This window comes from Bos taurus, chromosome X (assembly GCF_002263795.3).
Source record: "Bos taurus isolate L1 Dominette 01449 registration number 42190680 breed Hereford chromosome X, ARS-UCD2.0, whole genome shotgun sequence".
NCBI classification, from domain to species: domain Eukaryota; kingdom Metazoa; phylum Chordata; class Mammalia; order Artiodactyla; family Bovidae; genus Bos; species Bos taurus.
In genome coordinates this window covers 101,973,489-101,997,489 of record NC_037357.1, presented here as the reverse complement: position 1 = coordinate 101,997,489, position 24,001 = coordinate 101,973,489, and the positions used below count along the sequence as shown (strand labels likewise).

The following is a 24,001-nucleotide window of genomic DNA, read 5'->3' as shown; positions in this document are numbered from 1 at the left end:
AACATCCAAACTCAACACTGTATCAACTTACTTCTCAGACCCCAGATTGCTCAAAAACATCAAATTATTGCAGAAGTTCCATGTTTTTCCCTATTAGGAAACTTCTGAGTTCTAAAAATAAGCTATTTCCAAATATGACTACCAATTTACTATCTTTAAAAAAGCAAAACAGTAAATCAAGAGTTGTAGTTTTCCAGTGTTAACTCCAGGTCAGACAGAAAAACTCTCTAACTCTCCCTAAGAAGCAAAAAAAAAAAAAATCATAATAAAGATGTCAATAACATAAAATATGGAGGATTAAAGACATCAACTCATTTCTACACAATATTTTAAAATATTATTTTATTATAAAAATTACTTATAAAACTGCTAAATTGCTATTGTAGTTAGTCTTTGCATTATTAATCTAATCACTGGGTTTTTTTTTTAAGAACTTCTCAAGAAAATAATCTTAATTAAGTGGGGTACCACATTTACCATGGAAACAGCAGTCTGTAACAAATGTTAACAGCTGCTCAGAGGTATGACAGATGGTGGGTGAATGTTTAAAACTTAGTTGTCAAAGTTTGGCAGAGAGGAATAAATGTGTAATTTAACAATGTTTTGTAACATTATTGACTTACAAAATAAACATTAATTCTGTACTAGGAAAATTTCTACAAGAACTTAATAAGACTGAGAATCACCACCAAATAACATTTGCAAAATACTTTATATCTGGAAAAAACTCTTGATTTTTCAGCCCACTGAAAACACATCCATCATCTTACCATCCAGTGTATCATATACAAGTTCCAAAACTGATTCAAAATATTAGTAAAAGAGATAATTATACTTTAACATCAATTCCCAAGAAAGAAAGCCTAACTAATGAACAACAGGGTAACACTTCATTATTTTATATTTGATTTTTATAATCTGCACTCATACTTGAAAAATCAATTCAGGGCAAAATTAGTTTTCCATGTTGTGCTGGGCTGGAGATTCTCCCCTCAAATTCATGGTTACCTGGAATCTCAGAATGTGACTTTATTTGGAAGTCAGGTCTTTGCAGATAGTAATTAATTAGGATGAGGTCATATTGGACTAGAGTGGGCCCTAAATCCAGTGACTAGTATCCTGATAAGAAGGCCATGTGAAGACACAGAATCACACACATACAGAGAATGCCCTGTGGAGATGGCAGCAGAGACTGAAGTACTGCAACTACAAGCCAAAAAACTCCAAGGATTGCAGGCAACTACCAGAGCAAGGGAGGATTCTTCCCTGGAGCCTTGGAGGGAGCATGGTTCTGCTGGTACCTGACTTAAGACTTCTAGTCTCCAAAAGTGTAAGAATAATCTGTTATCTTAGTGAAAGTCGCTCAGTTGTATCTGACTCTTTGTGACCCCATGGACTATACAGTCCATGGAATTCTCCAGGCCAGAATACTGGAGTGGGTAGCCTTTCCCTTCTCCAGGGGATCTTCCCAAACCAGGGATTGAACTCAGGTCTTCCGCATAGCAGGCGGATTCTTTACCAGCTGAGCCACAGGGGAAGCCCAATCGGTTATCTTAAGCCACCCCATTTGTGGCAGCTTTAGCAAACACACCAAAGTGTATTTTACTAATACTGATCTATGTATTTCATATACAGAGCATCACTGTGCCAGTGCTTTAAATCTTTGAAAGCAGAAATACTGGAACAAGCTGGACCAGGCACAGTTCCTCCTCTTTATCTCTTCCTACAAAATGAGAATCAGCATATGTGTGCCAGGGTGAACTAGTTGAATAGAAAATATTTAGACATTCTGGATCTATTTCTAACTACAGATTATAATAGAATTCAAATCTAAAGTATTTCCTCCCGCAGTGGAACCCACAGTGTTTTTCCTTTTGTTTTAATGTAAATTCTTTCCATACAACAGATATTTTGTTTCCCTCAAACTAATTCTAAGAATGTTTCTTCAAATTCTGAGCTTGTTGCTATTTTAAAGGAATGGCTAGAAAAAACAGGGTGCTACACAATCTTTTATCTTCTGCAGGAACTTAACCTTGTTTTGTTTGGTCAGCTGAAAAATTATGGCTGCAGACTTAGCGATTGTGAGTGTTATTGAATTAGTAGAAATTATTTAAGTATAATAAAAATATTTCATGAAATGACTCAGTGAGATTAAAGTAGCAATCAAGACATGGTCCACAAAACAAGGCCACTAGGTGTCACTGCTTGGAATTCTTGAAAAGGAACCAACAGAGATTCTGTAACACAAAACAATCTGATTCCAAGAACACCAGAAAGAAGAATGAACGGTTAAAGTTGAAAAGCTTCTTCTCAAGTGTTGGTCTGTTCAGTGATCCTTTTTTTGTTATGCAGACCATAAGTTCTGAAGTACTTAAACATTTTTCAATGGCTAGACTTCTTTAAATGGCAGCCATTTGAACACTTCATGGATCTCATGATTGAAATGTTGCCTGCTAACTCTGAAACAAGAGTTTAATGAGCCATATTTAAGGGCTGTAGATCATGGGGGCATTATCTCATTCAGGATGATTGAGCTTTCGTTGAAGGATGGCTCAGTTTGGATCAAATGCATCCCAACACTGCCCAGGGCTGGCCTTATAGTCAGTCATCTCAGGAGAGTTCTGGGCTTCACATGTAGTGCTTGTCTGCAAAATTCTTAAGACGTGATGTCTTTGGGGGAGCATGGCTTATTTTTAGGCCACCAGCTCCTTTTCAAATAGAGAAGCATCGATGGCGCAGATACTGATACAGACACTTCTAAGTTTATAATTAATAAAAATCCAAAGGAACTTTAAACACAGTTTTCCTCACTAAAGTCTACGAATCTCTACGTCTACCTGAGAATGCAGCAGTTATTCAAAATAAATATTTGCAGTGAGGTCTGAGAAGTTTAGCATTGGATGGTAATGGCGGCCTGGCTCAGTTCCAAAATCCAGCCTGTGTTTGGTTATCTGCCCCTCTTTGTAGAAGCTAGCAATGTTCTTGTATTTCCTCTGCAGTCTCAAGCTTGGTATGCTCAGTTACATTAAGTAAGAAGAATACAACTCTGAAAACTAATTTGGGCATCTTTTAGCCTTTAAGTGACAAAAAGTCCTTGATCTAAAGAAGGTCAGTAAATCTTAGCACTGACTAGCGCTGAAATAAACCAAATCTTCATGCTCTACTGTAGCTTCTTTCAAACATCCTACTTACTAGTTTTAGTAAAAGCTGTGACTTCTATGGAAAATTCACAACTGTCACAACTTTCTGCATCTGGGACTTCCCTGGTGGTCCAGTGGTTAAAACTCTGCACTTCCACTATAGGGGGTGTGGGTTCGATCCCTGGTTGGGAAATTCCTGTATGCCTTGGCCAAAAAAAAAAAAAAAAAAAACCCAACAAAAACAGAAAACCAAAACCAAAAAGAACAAAACTTTCTGCATCATATGAAACAATGATAAAGAATAGATATTTAAATAGCCAAGTTAAAGAGGTCAAACTAATTCAAATAACACATTAACAAAAACAATGATGACAAAACAAAGGAGAAAATGGAATGCTAGGAGCTATTCACAAAATAGAATTCATTTCAAGGGCTTTTTGGTGTCCAAAGAAAATAACAAGTTATTTAAAATAAATTTAATCTGAAATGTTCTCAAATTACTTAAGATAAATTACACTAAGGAGAAAATCCATTTCCTTATCTTCCTGAGCACATTTTTTAGCTTTACTGAAGTATAATTGACAAATAAAATTGTAATATATTTAAAGTGTACTACATGATGATTTGATAAATGTAAACATTGTGAGAGAATTCTAACAATCAAGTTAATTAATACATCCATCACTTCAAATAGTTATCATTTCTTGGGGATGAGAATACTTACGTTGTATTCTCTTAGCAAATTTCAATTATAAAATACAGCGATATCAACTATAGTCACCATTCTATACATTAGATCCTCTGACCTTGAAGGAGGAAACAGACAGAGCTGGGCTCCATCTTATGCCAGGCTGCGAACATTAGGCTACAAGCATGGTCCACCCTCCCAATGGACTCTGAACTTTGTGCCTGGAGTCTATAGAAATGGCATACCAATGGAAAACCAGACCCCCCCTGATAAAAGAGCCTCAGGACTTGTACTTGGACTCTCCACTGCCCAAAAGAATATGCTAATTATCTCTGTAACAGAACAAAGTGGTAGATTCCATTATGTTTATCGGGATATGACCACAGGCCTATTGATAAATATCTACCGTTTATCTAGTCTTGTGACACATGACTCATAAGTTAACTTTGACCCTATCTCTCTTTTACCTTGTCCAGACTAGTTTCAAGGAATTTGGGGAGGTGGGTTTGAGCAAGTACCCTTAGGGTATATAAGGTTTTCACAAAAACTGGTTGGGGTCCTTGGCTTCAAGAGGAGACTCTGCCTTGGGCCCACCCGTGTAATAAACTGCACTCCACTATCTGCATTGTCCTTCTGAGTGAGTTTGTTTCCCGGAATGCGTGGCTACAACAACCTTATTTATCTTAGAACCAAAAGTCTGTACCCTTTTACCAACTTCTCCCCATTTTCCCCACCTCCCAGCCTGGGCAACCACCATTCCACTTTGCTTCTATGAATTCGACTTTTTAAAAAATTGATACTATGCAGTATTTGTCTTTCTCTGTCTGGCTTATTTCACTTAGCACATTTAAAAACTATTTCCCTTGTATGGCTGAGTCCCTTAGCTGTTCACCTGAAACTATCACAACATTGTTAATTGGCGGTAGCCCAATCCAAAATAAAAAGTTTAAAAAAAAACAAACAACCAAAAAAAAAAAAAAAAAAACAACCAAAAAAAAAAAAACCTATTTCCTAGCTCTCTTGCAGCTACTCAAGCATGTAACTAGTATTTGCTAATGGAACACAGACAACTCTGATACAGCCCACTTGCAACCCTCACCCTGCAAAATTTTCCATTTTCTCTCATCTGCTGGCTGGGTGCAAAGGATGCAGTGGAAGAAGCCTGGATCCCTGAATGCCTGTGTGGAAGAGACTCTTCCTGCTCCTCTCCTTCTCACCTACTGCAGTTGACTGTGATGTGAGCAAGAAATAAACTTCTATTCTGTTAAGCCACTCAAATTTTAGGATTGCATGCTGTAGCAGTTACTCAGTCGTGAATTAATACATATACTCTGTTAAAATGCGTAACTATTAAAATGGTGATTAACTTAATCAAATCTATGGATAGAAGCAACTGTGAGATACTATACTTGGTGGGAAGTTGAAACATACTGTGACACTCTTAGCTTGGCTTTTCCCAAACTGGTCCTTACCAATTTGGCAGGATTGTGAATGAAAATTCTCTGCCCAAATTAGTTTGAGAAATGCTATTAGAGTTAATTGGGTTTTTTGCTATAGGACATCTTAGAGCTGCTATATACTAGCACCCGTTGTGAATCCATATAAAGGGAATAAAGAACATAGCATTTCTCAAACTTATATAGTCAGTAAAAAAATTTAATCAATAAATTTTAGATCTACTCCTCTCTCTTGAATGGTAACACCCACAACTATCTCCCAGAACAATGCTCTGTAGAATACATTATGGGAAATTTGCATTAGTTTAATAAGTATCATATGGTTGATTAATCAGTGAGCACCACAAAGTTCTAGGCATCCCAAAGCAAATTTTATTCTTATGAAGGGAAGATTTTTCTTGTAAAAAGACTAATATGTACAAGTAGACTAATATGTGCTAAGAAAGGTATTTTACTTAAAATATGACTGAAATGAAGGCAGATGTGAACTGTCAGCTTCTGACTTGTATCTGTCAGTGCAGTCTGTCATATTTTATAATGGAATATATCCTTATGTTTTATAGAGAGACACCGAGTTTATGAAAGCCAGCAATGTTAAGTATGAGATGTGTGTGTGAATAGAGTCCACTGCACAACGTCTTGGAGAAGGCAATGGCACCTCTTGCCTGGAAAATCCCATGGACGGAGGAGCCTGGTAGGCTACAGTCCATGGGGTTGCGAAGAGTCAGACACGACTGAGTGACTTCACTGTCACTTTTCACTTTCATGCACTGGAGAAGGAAATGGCAACCCACTCCAGTGTTCTTGCCTGGAGAATCCCAGGGATGGGGGAGCCTGGTGGGCTGCCGTCTATGGGGTCACACAGAGTCGGACACGACTGAAGTGAGTTAGTTAGCAGTAGCAGCACAACATCTAGCTTAATTCTCTCTCTCCTATACTCATGTTTGAGGTGCAATGTTTGAAGACAATATTTAGAAGCAATGAGAGGTAATCACAGCAAAGCTCAATGGATTCTTCTAAAGATATACATATATACTTATTTTTTTCCACTGTGACTTGTTAGGCTTTATTGCATTTGTACCATATATAAGATACTTAATTTCAGTTATGAATCTATGATGGATGACTTCCTGCATTTCTCACAGACAGGCAGCAACTGAAAAAGGACTGTTATGGTAACTATTCAGTTTACCCAAAAAAATTAATAAAGAGAAAGACTTACATCTAGTAGTGTGTGAAGATGCTGATCCTGGAAAACACTGTGTAGAAAATCTAAGTCCTTTTCACTGCAGTCTGTAAGTGCATGAATCTCTTCCAGGCTGTCCAGCACCTGTGACACTGCTCCTAAGGGGAACAAACAGAAAAGAAACAGCCAGTAGAGAAAGTCAATGTCAAACTCACCTTCATAACCTAAATCTGACACTTCAGAACTGTGGACTAACACATTTCAAAGGTTCATGTCTTTACTGGAAAACAGACTTAAACGTGTTTCATATCACTTAATGATAGAGTATTTGCAGTGAATTTATGTTTTTAACAATGTATTTGCATGTTCCTCACTTTCAAAGTAAATTGCCTCTTGTCTTACTTGGATTAGGGCAATTCATCAACCACAACTGAGCTACTAGAAGATCTGGGTGCAGAAAGTCATACATCAGAAAGAGACTGTGGGTTCCCAGGACTCCATGATGTTTTGAAATATGATAGAAATAACGGAGGTGGTCATTTCACACAGGGGCTTTCTAACAAGAACAGAAGGTGAAGCCAGATGTAGATGTGAGGGACAAACCTTCAACTGGGAGCTCCTGCTATGTAAATCCTTCTAAGGATTAAAAAAAAAAAAGACTTATTTAATTATTTAATTTGGCTGTGCTGGGTATTAGTTGTGGCATGTGGGATCTAGTTCCCTGACCAAGGATCGAGCCCGGGCCCCCTGTGCTCTGAGTGTGGAGTCTTAACCACTGGACCACCACGGAAGTCCCCTTCTTAGGATTTTTAAGGCTCAAACTTAACTAGCAATAATCTCACTCCATTCTTTTTCCTCCCTTTACATACAAAGTCAAGGGAACCAAGTTGTTCTCAGTTAATTGGGCCCCCTTTAGGATAGATATACTTGACTGACACTTCAGAATACCATAGTAGATATTAGGGGAAATAATTTTTGTAGGACAGTGTGGTCACTTTAAATTTCCTCTAATAACTGGGAATCCAGAGAGGTAGTAACAAAGTCACTTAGCCTTAAAGAAATGGTTAGCCTGTTCTACTCTGCAGACAACACACACATATGCACTCCAGAGAAAGAAAAGCACCCTGAGAGCCTACACTTCAGGACATTAGTGTACACAGTGTTAGAGACATTCGAACATTAAGTGCCTCACTGCGCATGTAAATCTTAAATCTGTAGTTTTCAACCAGCAGCAATTTTGTCCCTCAGGGGGAGATTTGGCAATGTCTGGAAACACTTTTGATTGTCACAACTATGATGGTGGTCAGAGTGGGGAGATGGGGAATGGGGAAGAGTACTACTTTTCCAGAAAGCAATCTGATAATTTATATCAAAGAACCTCAAAAATGCTCATGCACTTTAATTCAGGATTTCTATTCACAAAAACTTACATTAAGGAAAAAACAGGAATTGTAGAAAGATTTATGTGTCAGGATATCTATCATATAAAATGGATAAATATCTAATAATTAGAGAATGAATATATAAACTATAGAACATCCACGAAATGGTATACACAGCTACATGAAATTTGTTTTTGAAGAATTTTAAAGACAGAAATCTGCATGATATAAAATTTCAGAGAGCAGAAGGCAAAACCACATAAACTGTGTACTCCCAATTATAACTGAAAAAAATACAAATTCAGAAAAAAACCCAACAGAATGAAGAATACCAAAAGATAATAGTAATTATATTTATTTTTCTGCTTCTATTTCATTCTGTGTTTGTCCATATGTTCTAAGGTTTCTACAATAGAAAAAAAGTTGCTATACAAGCAACTGCTTTTTGTAGTATTTAATTATGTTAAAATGTGGGGCTTAAGACATATTAAGTGGTTATCTATGTGGAAATTACTGTAGCTAATTTTTAAAAAAATTTGACTTTTTCCTTTTCAGATAATTGTAGATCCACATGAACTCGTAAGAGAGAATACAGAAAGATATCATGTACCCTTCACCCAGTTTCCCTATTGTGGTAACATCTTGTAAACTGTCATATATTATAACCAGGAATATTGACATTGGTATAGTCAAGCAACAGAATATTTCCATCACCCCAAGGATCTTCATGTTGCCCTCTTATAACTGTAATAATTTCCCTCCTGCCCTTCCTACCTCCTAATCCCTGCCTGGAAACTACTAACCTGTTCTCCATTTCTATAATTTTGTCATTTCAAGGGATCTATATAAGTGAAACAATATGATGTGTAACCTTTTGGGACTGGCTTTTTTGACTCAGCATAATTCTCTGGAAATTCACCCAAGTTGTTGCATGTATCAATAGTTTAATCCTTTTTATTCCTGGGTAGTAGTCTATGGCAGGGATGTGCCACAGTTTACCATTAATCTGTTGACAGGACTGTGAATACTTTTAAATTTTGAATAATTACACCTACCAGGCTATTGGTATGCCTTCACTGAAAACATTAAGTGGACACTAAGTGGAATAAAAAAGGTACAAGGCAGAAACCAGTCTTCAGTTCTCCTGCTAGTCTTAAAAGTGTATTAATCTAATCCACTTCCTTCTCCCTGCTCATCTCAGGACTTTTACTTTGTTCTGAGAAGGAAAAAAAATCTGGAACTTAGTTAAAAATCAGGTCTCTTGTCATCCCTTACTAAAAGCCTTGGAAAGCAACAGGTGATGTGAAGAAATTAGTCCCAAATATTCCACTGAGTCCTTGATCCCGGTACATCATCAACAACAGAATTATATGATGCCAGGTTTATAAAGTTACTAAAGCCAGTTCTAAGCTTTTGGATTAACTCCAACAACAAAAATACTAATGAAATGTGGATTTTTTTTTTTTTTTGTATATTAAAAAACTTAACAGAGAGCAGAGAAAGCTAATTATTATTTTCACTCAGTTATCTTAGTGGAATCTTATTTAGTTTTTATTGTCTCTATCCAGCATTGCTTATGCTGATCTATTCTATCTATATCTATTCTATTCTATGTAGTAGTTTATTAATGGAGAAGGCAATGGCACCCCACTCCAGTACTCTTGCCTGGAAAATCCCATGGATGGAGAAGCCTGGTAGGCTGCAGTCCATGGGGTTGCTAAGAGTCGGACATGACTGAGCGACTTCCTTTCACTTTCCACTTTCACACATTGGAGAAGGAAATGGCAACCCACTCCAGTGTTCTTGCCTGGAGAATCCCAGGGACAGAGGAGTCTAGTGGGCTGCCGTCTATGGGGTTGCACAGAGTTGGACACGACTGAAGTGACTTAGCAGCAGCAGTTTATTAATACTGTAAGATTAAAATAAAACAAGCTTGTATCTAGCGAATACTAAGATGGTAAGTCTAACCATTGGGAAGCAATTTTGGCTGTATCAGACCAGGGATGTATCATTTGTTGGTTTGTGAACTCCCAAAGCTCTGTGCAATCCCTGTCCTACAAGCATCTTCATGCATTACCCGACATGTGCACTTGCTTACTCTTCATTTCTGTGCTGTGAAGTCCTTAAGGCATGCCGATATTTGATTAATTTCATTATTTCTACAAAGTATGCCTTGAATGAAGTATTAAAGAAACAATGATAAGAGCAGTTCCCAATTCCTGAGTGTTTGTGATGTGCCGGGCACATCCCCAGGACAACATAGTAAGGTAAATACAGTACCCGACGTTTCTAGATAGGGAATTGAGGATCAGAGAGATCAAGGAAGGTCACAGCTAGAAGTGGTAAAGCCAGGACTCAACCCAGTGTGTCTGGATCCAAAGCGTATGCGCTTCTTGGCTTTCTATGGTAACTGGCTGGATTAGGAAACGCAGGGAGACTCTTCAACAAGAAGTGACACGTGGTTTATGCATGGATATGGAGGTTAGAAAAGAATTTGAATCCTACTGGGTCAGACAATAAGCAAAACTTTTATCACATGTTCCTGCTTTCTCCCAGGTATGAGGCAGGGGTTTCAAGGAAAACAGATATGATACCCGTTCTCAAGGAAAGGGCTCTCATGCAGGTGTGTGAAGTAGGCACATTATACCCTGAAGCAAATGATTTAGAGGAGGTAAAAACTAAAGTGGCACAGAAACAGGCTGCCCAGGGAGAAGCTGGGACAGTCGCAGAGAAGAGGTGAAAGTTCAAGTAACTCAATCATGTCTGACTCTTTGCAACTGAGTCAGTTCCTAGGCAGGTTGATAAGAAGTCCGGGGTCCCCAAGGAGGAGAGAGGGGTCTGGGATTCTCAAGGAGGAGGAAAGGACAAACACCTTTTTTTCCCCTCTACATTCCTTAGTCTTAGTCATATAAAACTTTTTTTTTTTTTAAGCCTGGAACTGATGATTACACACACAAAAAACAACTCAGTTTAAACGCTATACTAAGGATTATATAACAATAATGTATCCTGCTTGAGGACAATTTCTCCTTCCTGAAAACCTTCTGACTAATCCTGTTATCTTAAAATGTATATTATGGGAGTGGGTCTGGTAAGATCTTTCTATTGTTAAGTTATAATTCTGTCATCTTAAACTGTAAATTGTGGGAGTGGGTCTGAAGTGAAGAAGTGAAAGTCGCTCAGTTGTGTCCAACTCTTTGCGACCCCATGGACTATATAGTCCATGGAATTCTGCTGGGAGCCAGCACGGGAGTTCCCACCCATGACAAGGTCATGTGGGAGAGCCCTGACGGGCAAGGCGAGTCAGGGCTCAAGGGCCCCCCTGGTCTGCCTGAGCGTCTACCCCAAAACCAGAATCTGTCTGTTTTACTATTTCACGACTTTCACCAACTCTTCTGACATTAACGGGGGGCTATCCCCGACCACCTTTCTCTGAAGAAAATTAACTTAGAGCTCTAGTTAATAATTCTCCTGGGCATAATAGGAGTGTTTCAATTCAAACCCCTTTGATGACGTTCTAGCTTGCCTGACAGGTTTGTTCGGATTCCTGCAGCTACGCATGTGATTGTTCACAGCCTCCCAACCAGGAGAGGCACGGGAAGCTTAAGATATTCTAACAATGCAGAGCTTCTCAGAGAGTTAAAATTGTTAGAATAGAACTAGTAGAGGATTTCTTTGTTGAGCTAATGCTTGCTGCCAAGTTTCCATATCCCTTACCTACTGTGTCCCTGGGAGTGTATTGATTAATATAGTTGGTGTATAGACATGTAAGTAGTAGCTTTAATGTTTGTAACCTCGGACCCTTGAGTTAATTCTTTTCTTGTTATAGCCCACCACACTTTTGCCCTATAGGAATGCAACTTTGTCTAATGCTTTCAGAGGGTGGCGCCTGACTTTAGAATAATCACCTTTAGAGAAAAATAAGTTTTCTGAAGAAAGGGTCATAAAATGTTAACAGGCCTCCTGGCCAGAAGATGATGTAAATCACCTAAAGCTTTTGCATATGATAAGTTTGCAGAAAGAAAGCCTGGCTTCGATAAGGATCAAGGACTGCTGACCTTGCATGACTCTACCCCCGTCCCCCATTATCCTCTATGCACAACTTAAGGTATAAAAACTACTTTGGAAAATAGAGTGTGGGCCATGCTCATCAAGCTTGGTCTCCCCATGTCGTTATTTCTCCTTCCTTTTCAGGCTGATTCCCTGGAGTGCAGGGGCCCTCTGCGTTCACTTTCCTGCCTGGGCTTCTAAGACCCACTTGAGAAGGTGCCTAAGGTGGGGCACCTTCAGCTATTCGAGAGGGTGCCTGCGGCCTACGTGAACAGAGCAAGTCCCGTGCTGGGGATTTTTTGGCTTTCTGCATAAACCAAGGAATATCAGCCTCTTTTCTCTCCTCTATTTTCTTAACTGCAAAATTCTTTCCTTATCTCTTTCTCTATTTCTCTCAGTTGCCGACGCTGTCCTCCTGAGGGAATCCCTGGATCCAACCGGGGCAGGACCCTGGCAGAATTCTCTAGGCCAGAATACTGGAGTGAGTAGCCTTTCCCTTCTCCAGGGGATCTTCCAACCCAGGGATCGAACCCAGGTCTCCTGCTTGGCAGGCAGATTCTTTATCAGCTGAGCCACAAGGGAAGAGAGTGGGTCTAGTAAGATCTTTACAACCTTGAGACATTCTTTTGATTTATTGTAATAACCAATTAAAAAAGTATAGAACTCCCTTTTCTAAGACTAGTGAGTGGGGCACTCTTCGTCCTCCTTCTGATATCTATGTCAGAAGCTTTCTCTATTTTCATACTTTAATACAACTCTGCTATACAAAAGCTCTTGAGTGATCAAGCCTGGTCCCTGGTCCCAAAGCTAAATCTTCTTCGGAGATCACGAATCCGACATCGTTCACCTTAAGCTATCACAATCCCATCGACTATACAGTCCATGGAATTCTCCAGGCCAGAATACTGGAGTGGGTAGCCATTCCCTTCTCCAGGGGATCTTCCCAACCCGGGGATCAAACCCAGGGATCCCTGGGGGATATCCCTCACTGCAGGCAGATTCTTTACCAGTTGAGCCACCAGGGAAGCCCAAAGAAGTAGATGAGCAGGAATTCAACACCTCCACCTAGGTTTCCAATATGCTCTGACAGACCCAGTGGATGCTTTGCTGGAAAGCACAAGGGCAACCATTAACCTGTGTCTCTAGTAGGTAAGACCTACCAGGTCAACAGGTCTATTTAATTTCCTTGGATCTGTCACCTTTTCTGAACTGATTTATAGTCTGATCTTGTACCCAAATGTGATTAACTTTGTAGGTTTTCAATCATGAAAGGCAGTAGTTCCACAGGTGTGCTCAAAGTGTCCCTAATTTAAAAGTTTCTGTCATTAGCTAGGAAACTTAATAGTCCTTATTCCATCCCTCCTTTGTCTTTTCATATTTAATAAACACATATTTTTGGTCTAACCTCAAGATCTTTTTTTACCTTTGATTGTTTTAACACCTCTCCTGACACCGCTTCTAGTTTTGTTTGTTCTTTCTTTGAGTATGACCAGCAGAACCACATCTCACAGATGGGTAAGCTGATATCTGCAGTTCAACACCAAGTCATGTAAAATCTCATAATTTTTCAATTCATTATAAAACATTAATATACACAAAGACATTTCTGGGGCTTCTCCATCCCTACTGTTTTACATACAGAGGCAGACGTAGTAATTAATGTAACACAAAAACACACACAGGATCTTAAGTTGTCATTAGTAGTATTTATTTTGTTGATCAATAACTGTCATATCTGAAAGACCTACTCACTTTTCTCAAAAACTGAAAAGGATGTTTTTTTCCTATAAAACCCCTGAATGAACTTGTGACCATCTTGAAACAAAAAAAATCAATAAATAGTATGTAAGTTCACCTCAGAGGGCAATTTATCTAATGGCAGGACTGTAGGTATCCCATTCACTTTTGTTTTCTAGGCTACATTTTGTAGTGTTTTGTACAAAAAAACACTATAAAATATGTTTGATTAAACTTATTCTTTTCTTCTGAAAGTAGCATCGACATACACACACTACCATGTATAAAACAGATGGCTGGTCAGAAGTTGCTAAATAACCCTGGGAGCCCAGCCTAGTGCTTTGTGACAACCTAGGTGTGAGATGGCAGGGGGAGGGGGGAATTTAGAGGGGTGAGACAGACTGGGGAGGAGGGGAGGGAGGGGATATATGTACTATTATGGCTGATTTGCGTTGTGGTATGGCAGAAATCATTACAACATTGTAAAGGAATTTTCCTCCAATTAAAATTAAATAAAAAATTACTGTTTTCTGAGCAAATTCTGAAGCATTGAAAATAAAATATTGTAATAAGAAATATGTAACCACAGAAAAGTTTATTTTATGGCACTGTTTCCTCAAAGTCATGATGAAAATTATTTTACTACTTATATTTGTGTAACAGTTTATAATTTCCAACAGGTTTTTTATGCTTATTATCTTATGCGATTCCACAATAACCCTGCCCTGAAGACAAGTGTTTCTACATTTGGAAAAAAAGGAGGCTCTTTCATGTTAAATGACCCTGGGGCCACAGCAGTTGAGTCGTAGAACCCAGGCCTCTAGCACCTAGTCCTTCCATTACAGACTGATCCCTCCTGAAACCATGCCCTCACCAACACACTTGAATACATCTCTTGGTCTAAACTTTCACAATGATAAATTTATTAGAAAGTAATCAAGCTCTGCCTTTGAAATAGTATTTTACTTTAGCTTCTGCCTAATTCACTTGGTCATCAAGTTTGTATCTAAACAATAGGTTAATAATCATACATTTTAACTTTGAACATTTCTACCTTTCCCAGGAATCTCATGGATACAACTTTCTCAAAAGTTTTCTGCTACTGTTATGAAATAATAATCAAGAAAGCATAAATATGTCAATTGTTTTAAAAATATGCTTTAAAAACTTTGAGTCTAGAACTGTTTTGTTAGAAGTAGAAAAGTCTCATGACAATGTTGACTGAGTAAAAATTAACCTGAAAGGAGGACAGAAAAATAAATAGTAGAATGCTTAAACTGTTCTCAGTGTTAAAGTAGGTAGAGTCTGTCTTAAAACTATTTCCCCCAGCTTTACTATGAAAAATTTCAAACATATAAAAAGTTTAAAGAATTGTATTCACTACCTAGATTCTACAATTAACAGTTTGCAATATTTGCTTTATCACATATCTATCCACACATCAATTCACCTTATTTATCATTCATCTCAAAGTAAGTGGCAGAGTGGTCAACATTAGTACACTTCACCTCTAACTAAACACATCAGCATAGATTTTAATACTCCCCTCTCTTTCTCTCTCTCAGGTAAAATTTATATAGAGTGAAATACACAAATCTTAAATGTATCATCCAATGAGTTTTCATAAATGTATACACTGCATACATCTGATAAACAGTATACATCCATGTATGCAGTTATTTCAGTAACAAAGATTTATATATTTAAAAATTATATATATAGCTGTAAAACCCAATATCACTGAGCAAATTCAGTATCTCAATCTAGTCTAGTTTCACCTGGAGAGTTATCAATAACCTCTATTTCCTATTACATTGCTGCTAAGTCGCTTCAGTCGTGTCTGACTCTGTGTGACCCCACAGACGGCAGCCCACCAGGCTCCCCCGTCCCTGGGATTCTCCAGGCAAGAACACTGGAGTGGGTTGCCATCTCCTCCTCCAATGCAGGAAAGTGAAAAGTGAAAGGGAAGTCTCTCAGTCGTGTCCGACTCTTCGCGACCCCATGGACTGCAGCCTACCAGGCTCCTCCGTCCATGGGATTCTCCAGGCAAGAGTGCTGGAGTGGGGTGCCATTGCCCTCTCCATCCTATTACATTAGGAGCCCTATTTATATAACACTGAATCAGTATGCACACATTCATATCAACCACTCAAAGTCCTTCCCGGCAAGAACAGTAGCATTACAAAAATCTGCTTACTAAGGTAGGATTAAGTTAAAATTCATCAATTTAGGTGTACATTTTCATCACTCCACAAAAGCTCCTTCTTTGAAGTCAATCTCTTCCCCTTACCTTTACCCCTGGACAACAGCTATTAATCCCATGGTACAAACCAAATTTTGGTTATTAGTCAAGTTATAACCTATAGTGAATCCTGTAATGAAAACTGTATTTTGGACTTAAGCATCTGTGCTATATCCAATTCAAGTTATGAAAACTTACACATGGTGATAAATGCATTAGATTCTTTATGTATGGGTTATAGTTGTTTTTGTTGTTGTTTCAACCCCATGGATTGTAGCCCACCAGGCTCTTCTGTCTGTGGGATTTCCCAGGCAAGAATACTGGAGTGGGTTGCCATTTCCTTCTCCAGGAGATCTTCCCGACCCAGGGATTGAAACTGTGTCTCCTGCACTGCAGGCAGATTCTTTACTGCTGAACCACCAGGGAAGCCCATTGATTATAGTGCAGATGACTTAAAATTTATTAGTTAAAAGAAGTAAAAACTCTGCAAATGTATTCTGTCAGAGTGCAGATACCATAATTCTAATGCCATTATACTTGTTAAAGCAATCTATATTTCTAAATAGCAACATCGTTGGGCACAAAGTTGTCAAAGTACTTGAAATAACATTCTGCTGGTTGTTAAGTGCCCATTCATATAAGGCTTTTGGAGAAGGAAATGGCAACCCAATCCAGTATTCTTGTCTGGGAAATTCCATGGACGGAGGAGCCTGGTGGGCTACAGTCCATGGGGTTGCAAGAGTCACACACGATTTAGCAACTAAACCACCACTACCACCAACATATAAGGCTTTACAACTAAGGAAAAGCACTACTTGATACCTTCAAGATGCTTTCATTCCCAAATGACACAATAGATCTACTTGATTTAAAAAAAAAAAAAAAAAGAAGGGTACTAAATCTGGAGAAACAAAACCAGTTACAAATGGGAAGTGTCTTATATTTCAATGGTCATTAACATGTACATAGTGGGCAGCCTCTGAGATGGCCCCCAAGATCCCTGACTGTTGGTATTCATGCCCTCATATAATCAGTCTTTTCCCTGGAGTGTAGGCTGGACTTATTAACTCACTTGTAACAAATAGAATAGGGCAGAAGGGATAGAATATCATTTCTGAGATTAGGTTATAAGAATGGTGGTTTCTGTCTTGGGTACACTCTCTTACTTTTGCCCTCTCTCTGATTATCTGTGCCAGGGGAAGCAAACTTCAAGGCTGTGAGTAGAATTGAAGCCTATCAACAACCAGGTGAGTAAGTGTGGAATAGGATTCCCTCTGCAGTTGGGCCTTCAGGTGAGATCACAGCTCTGGATGACATCTTGACTGCAGAGTCATAAGAGATCTTAAGCCAGGGGTACTCAGCTAAGCCATGCCCAGATTCCTGACCAACAGAAACTGTGAGATGATAAATGCTGCCTTGACATTATTCATTAGAGATCAACAGATAACTAACATGCTGTGAGATTTTTATATTAAATTGGCTGCAATTTGAGCTACAAGTAACTAATACAAGAAAGTGTGACAATGAATTTTGTTATTAGCACCCAGATTTTCTATTTATCTTTGTCTCTTATATACTTTCCCCCCAGTAAGCACAATGCTAAAGTAAAAATTTATTCTACTGTTTTAACTGAAATTATTACTTAGATAATTGTAGATTTATATGCAGTTATTAAGAAATAATATAGAGATGCTGTGTATACTTTGCTCAGTTCCCCACTGGTAACTTTTAAAAAAACTACCATGTAATATCACAACCAGAATACTGACATTGATACAATCCACCCATCTCATTTAGATTGCCTTAATTTTACTAATACTCATTTGTGTGTATGTAATTTCTTACATACATTTTACTTTACTATTCTCACTTACTCAAATTATATCTTTTTATAATTAAAATCTAGCCATTATATTATTCTTATGTTCTTTCTGATGGTAGAAGTTGTTAAGAGACATAAATCCAGGAGTTTATTTCATAGCTCCATAGCAATACTGAAAATAGTAACAGAGAGTAATAAAAACTGCATATAGATTATATAACAATTAAAGGAACATTCACTTACCCTGAAAGGTTTCTTGAAAGCAAACTATAAAATAAATTGTTAGCCTTCTCCCAGAATAATGTATTTGTGCTGGAAATTAAGATGTGAAATAATATTAAGTGCGCTTAAAATTTTAACACTGCCTCTTTTTCCTCTTATGAAAGAAGTAAGAAGTTAGTAGTATTTGTGTAACAATGCTCCAGAAACTCAGTACATCCAGGTTTTTATTCTATGGCCAGGCAGTGTTAAAATTCATACATAAACATCTAAGCAGAAACAGCTGAGGATAGAGTCAAGCTGATTATGAACCATGCAAAGCCAAACACTTTTGCATAAAAGATAAACCTTAGAGGAAAACAAAGGGATACCTACTTTCTGCTGCTAGAAGTCCTAGGAGGAAGGCAGCATATGGACAAACAACAAACAGTATGATTTTAGAGCAAGCAGGTTATCAAGCCACAGTTGGGCTCAGTAGATGAGCCACAAGAAGCAGAGTCTCTTAGCTGAGCCCCAAGTGAGCCTTTGTGTTCTGAGAGCACATTTGCTGGGTTCTGAGTCTGGTTTCTTTGATTTGAAATATGAGAACAGAATATTTCCACTTGGAATTGGTAAATAACAAAGCAACAAAACACTGTTTATTTTAAGATTAAGCCTAACAATTTCTGGAGAATGTATAACTGACTTATTTCAATACTCAAAATAGGAAAAAAACCTCTTATATAAAAATTATTTTACAATGCAAACAGCATATCTAAACATGTTAAATTCTTCTTTAGAGGACCGGTTGATTTGTTTTCAATTATTTTTTTCCACTGTTAATGAGAGGCTCTGTTAAATTTTTTTAAAATTATAATTATAATTTTGAATAGAATTTGCACTAAAAGACTATTGCCAGCTTTTAATTTGGTCAAGCAAGGTCTTTAAGAAAAAAAATTTACCAAACTACCATTCATTCTTATTTCATAGAAAGAACAGAAAAGGCATTATCTAAAGATGAAAAACAGTCTATCTCAAGAAAGGACAGTTGGTGACCTTATGCTATTTTCTAACTCCTCTTTCTCCAACCCCTCACCCCTGCCCGACAAGCACATGCTTTACCATTACTTTTCTCTTTTTGAAATGGGTTTTCTGGAAGACCTCTCAGGTAACAATGCAAAGTACTTTATGTTTTGTACTGTAAAACAAACCCATGCAAATTTTGACAGAAAGACAGTGTAAAGGATAACATTGGGACCTTAAATGATGGAGAATTAAAGGACTAGAATTAAATAGAGAAGAATTTAGGCTTAAAAATTGAGAAGAATATTAAAAATAAAAATACTTTGAAAAATTAAAATATAGATGTGCTAATTATCTAGATAAAATAAAGGCTTTCTGCAACCAACCATATAACCATTACTTTTACATTACAGTTGGAGAAAAAAAATTTGCAAAGATAGATATTTGGTAAATAATGCTTCCCTTTAAATGGCTTAGTATTAAAAGTTAAAAAAAATCACAATATTGTAAAGTAATTATCCTCCAATTAAAAATTAATTAAAAAAGTTAATTTTAGGAACATATGAATAATTCCTGCTAGCCATGTGAAATTCAGGAAAACATTAGAATTTTCTTGAAAAATTTCCTTTGTTTTGACATCTGACTATATAAAAATTTTCTCTTCATTTAGGGTAGATGATCAGATACATACACTGCATAACAATTTTATCTCTTATTGTTAGCAGCTGAACAGTGCCATTTAAAAATATTTTAGAGACATTTAGCATATCAAATGGATAGACTGCTTTTAGGATCCTTAAGATGCGAGAATTTTAAAAAAGATAGGATGAGATGACAGGAAGGGGAAGCAATAAGGAATGCAAAACTGTGAGTAACTAATTTGAGGGCTTGCAAGACAGTGTAAGAAATTTCTTTTTTGTTTAAAAAGCAAGTACTGTAATCAGAAACTATTTCAACAATATCATTTAGAGATTATACTGGAAAAAAAAACAAAAAATTGAGCAATGAAAATGTGTTTAATAGAAAATAAGCATGTTTATAACTGTAGACAATTCCTTTCCCTAGAAGAAAAATCCAGCTCTTCACAGAAAGGAATACTTAAGAGCTCATTAAACTCTTGCTAAGCAAAGGTAAATATTATGGGGCAACAGTAAAGAATCAGGTCTATGAAGCTGTTGCAAGGACTGTCCTACTGTCTTCCTATTGCTAAAGATGAAAATGGTATTAGAGATCTTGGCCCCAGATCTCTAAATATATTATTCCAAGTATGTGACTATATCACATAGTCAGAGTACAACATAAAACTGTTATTAGATCCACTCCCCCTAGAAAGGGTCAACTGTAATCTAAGTGTGAAGAGGGAAGGAGGAGTTTCAAGTTAAAAACAACAAAAAGCTATGAATGGAGAGAACAAAATGGACTGGAAGAAAAAAACACAGACATGAAAACAATAGGGAGCGTTGGGGAACATACCAGTAACTGAACTACAGCCTTTAATGTGGGAAGGACTCTGGATAATTACCAAGTCAGCACAAGAGGAAAAGAGCAAGTCCTCCTCCTCAGAGTCTCTTCTTTAAGATTCCCGTTTATAAATGTTTTTGGAAATCACCTTCATTCAAAAGAGGAAGAGTCACATCCCAATCGGTAAAGGTCAAAATGAGGAACTATATAGCTGTTGGAATGGGAAATTTGATCCTGTTATTTTGCACAAGGTATAAGCACATACCAACTGGTCAGAAACTGTGTGTGCACATGTGTATGTGAGCATGTATGTGTACCCATGTGTATAACAGAGGAAAGAAGAAGCATAAATATTGACAAATGCTCATGGTTCCAACATGAAAGAAGCATTAGCACATCCATTCTTCCTATACGGCTAGCTATGAAAGACAAACAACTCATGCTTTAGGAAGGGCTCTGGGTCCTGATTCCAATGGTAATGCATGAACACTGAATGAGCCAGTGCAAGAGTACAAAAACCAAATCACCAGTACAGAGTCAACCAAATGACAAACACTGAGTAATTCTAATGAAAGAAAGAAAAGCTGATTCCAGAGGACATATGATGTAGGAGTTAATAAACACACAAATAAAAATTAAAAACTAACACACATACATGCATTTGCGTATACACACAAATGGGTCCTATGTATTTTTAGCAAATAATCCTTGAGACTACCTCACAGTAGGATGGAAATCTGAGCATTTTAAAAAATAGTTTTGTGAACACTAGTGAGTTTTTTCAGGAGTACCTATAGACATTTCATCAAAATAGGTAATTCTTATATGTTGCTCCCCCTTGAATGCTTATATAGACATGCTATAGACTTCATAAAAAGAGAAGAACCTGTAAATCATTTCAAGAGATAATTCACAACACAGTTTTACATCGAAAGATTCAATTAAAAGCAGTGTTGTTCCAAAGTCTGATATGCTACAGTTGACATGGGGAAAATTTTACATCAGAAATTTGTGTTGAGGCAGAAGGTAATCACAAATATTCAAGAAGACTGACTACAAATGTTGGATTGGATGAAGTGCAATGTTGGGTCTGGAGAGAGGAAAGGGGAAGAAGTATTTCCGATGTTAAAAATAAAAAGTGAAATGTCGGCTTGGAGCAGTAGGGGAAAGCAATTTTGGTATTAAAACAAAAAAGGAATCAGATACATGGGGAAGGAATCTGGCTGCTGACAAACTTCCTTAGAATTCCTTGGAGACCAGAACTAGATTCACAGGAAAAGTTTATTCATAATGAAAAAGAAAGGATGTAGACACCACATGATTCAGTCTAGTGAATGAATGAATGATTCAATTACCTGAGGAGGTAGGGTCTTCGGAGAAATCTGGCAACTCTTCAGGGGGATCCCCATAGAATGAGTTGAATTTGTGACTTGACACAGCTGCTAGTACTGCACCCTAAAGCAAAGAGATGAAAAAAATAGATATATATATATATATATATATATATATTTAAAATTTTTCTTTTGTTTTTGGCTGTGTCAAGAGGCTTGTGGGATTTTAATTCCCTGACCAGGGATTGAACCTGGGCCCTCAACAATGAAAGCATGAAGTCTTAACCAATGGACTGCCAGGAAATTCCTGAAAATATATATTATTAAAAGAAATACAATAAACAACAAGGTCTTATTGTATAGCACAGAGAATTACATTCAATATCCTATGATAAACCATAATTGAAAAAAAAATAAAAAAGAATGAATCACTTTGTTGTACAGCAGAAATTAATACAACATTGTAAACCAACTATACTTCAGTAAAAGCATTGATAAAAATACATAAATACAAAAAAGTTAATTATGAAATGGTTATTTAAGAAATATGGACATAGATGGACATATTCATTCAGGCATGTCCAACTCTTTGCGACCCCATGGGCTATAGTCTGCCAGGCTCCTCTGTCCATGGGATTTTCCAGGCAAGAATACTGGAGTGGGTTGCCATGTCCTTCTCCATGGGATTTTCCCAACCCAGGGATTGAATCTGGGTCTCCCACACTGCAGGCAGACTCTTTACTGCTGAGCCACCAGGGAAGCCCATTTAAGAATTATTCAGGAGGTCAAATATATAGGAAATGAAAGCTAGAAAAGAGGTGGCTTAAAATAATTTTGAATTCTTTTCGATAAAGCACATACACATATACCTGAATAACACTGTCAGGAATTGCAGAAGTATATGAAACCATTTACATCTTGAACTTAAGCATGTACTAGACAATGAAATATTCTGCAGTCACTATAAAATGATGCAGAAGAAGAGTGTTTAATGAAATGATAAGGTGCTTGTGATGATAAGGTGCTTGTGATGAATTACACAAAAAAGTTTTTGAAAATCTATAGTATGATCTTATTTTTGAAAAAAGTTAATCAAGACATAAAAGACTGAATATATATTAAAATGTTAATAGTATTAATTATTCTTGGATAGTAAGAATGAAGTCATTTTTCTTTTCTAAAATCTTTTTTCCCTTTCTTTTTTATACTAATAATGACTATGCATTACTCTTGTACAGTAATTCTCAATTAGGCTACCCAGTAGAATCAACTACATCTTGACTATTTTAAAGCACATGATGCCTCCATTGATTCCTAGCTCAGAATCACTGTCATACCAAGTCCATGACATCTCTTAAGATTACTGGGTAGAAAAATGCTGGGAATGATTGTTTCAGTAACAAGAATGATAATGTTTGTAAGTGTCCAATCACGTGAGTGCTAGGCGTAGGTCAGAATATCCAGGTGTGTTCCTGGGTGCTGCCACTTTCCATCTGCATGACCTTACTTGAGTTAATCATTTAACCTCTTGAGGTTTTCTCATACAGTGAGGATAGTAAAAGTGACGTGGCTTACCTTACATGACTGTCAAAAGTCGTAATGTTTATGAAAGTGCTTTGTGAACCATAAAGCATTTTGTAAGTGCAAATTATTACTGTGTTTAGAGAGCTAAATAAACAAAGAGTCAGACATGACTTAGCGACTTATACAACAACTACTAATATGTAGTTATAACCTAAGCAGAGCCTTTGCTGCTCTAGGTAGAATTTCTCACTCAGGTAGCCTGAGTATCATATCACCCTTGTAGTCTAAGTGTAAAGTAGCCTAAGTCTACATTTTAAATACTGAACTCTTAGACTTTTTTGGAAAAAAATGATGAATCTTTTGTGAGTGCAGGGATTCATTAAATATCACTGATAATCACAATCTATTTGAGTGTGTGCTCAGTCGTGTCTGACTCTTTGCAACTCCATGGACTGTAGCTAGCTCATCAGACTCCTCTGTCCATGGGATTTTCCAGGCAAGAATACTGGAGTGGGTTGCCATGTCCTTCTCCAGGGAATCTTGGTGACCCAAGGGTCTAACCTGCATCTCCCTTGTCTCCTGCACTGGCAGGCAGATTCTTTACCACTAGCTCCATCTGGGAAGCCCCGATAATCACAATAATGCATAACAAAATTATTAATAATCATTAGTAATTCTAATAACATTAATAGAAACACATTCCTACAAGGTTCATTTTTAGAAGGGTGGTTATATAAGGTTTCTTTCTACAAATATAAAC

The 24,001-nt window shown here is 37.4% G+C and overlaps 1 protein-coding gene across 8 annotated transcripts in view; it reads right to left on the bottom strand.

Annotated features, from left to right (window-relative positions):
- The window catches only part of CASK (calcium/calmodulin dependent serine protein kinase), a 374,286-nt gene that overhangs the window by 76,306 nt on the left and 273,979 nt on the right, over positions 1-24,001 (bottom strand). For all 8 annotated transcript variants that reach the window (XM_024987781.2, XM_024987783.2, XM_024987784.2 and 5 more), the window contains exons 10-11: positions 21,742-21,841; positions 6,508-6,629 (exon numbers count right to left, since the gene is read on the bottom strand). In XM_024987781.2, the coding sequence (XP_024843549.1) occupies positions 6,508-6,629; positions 21,742-21,841 (222 nt within the window). The remainder of the gene's footprint in view (positions 1-6,507; positions 6,630-21,741; positions 21,842-24,001) is intronic.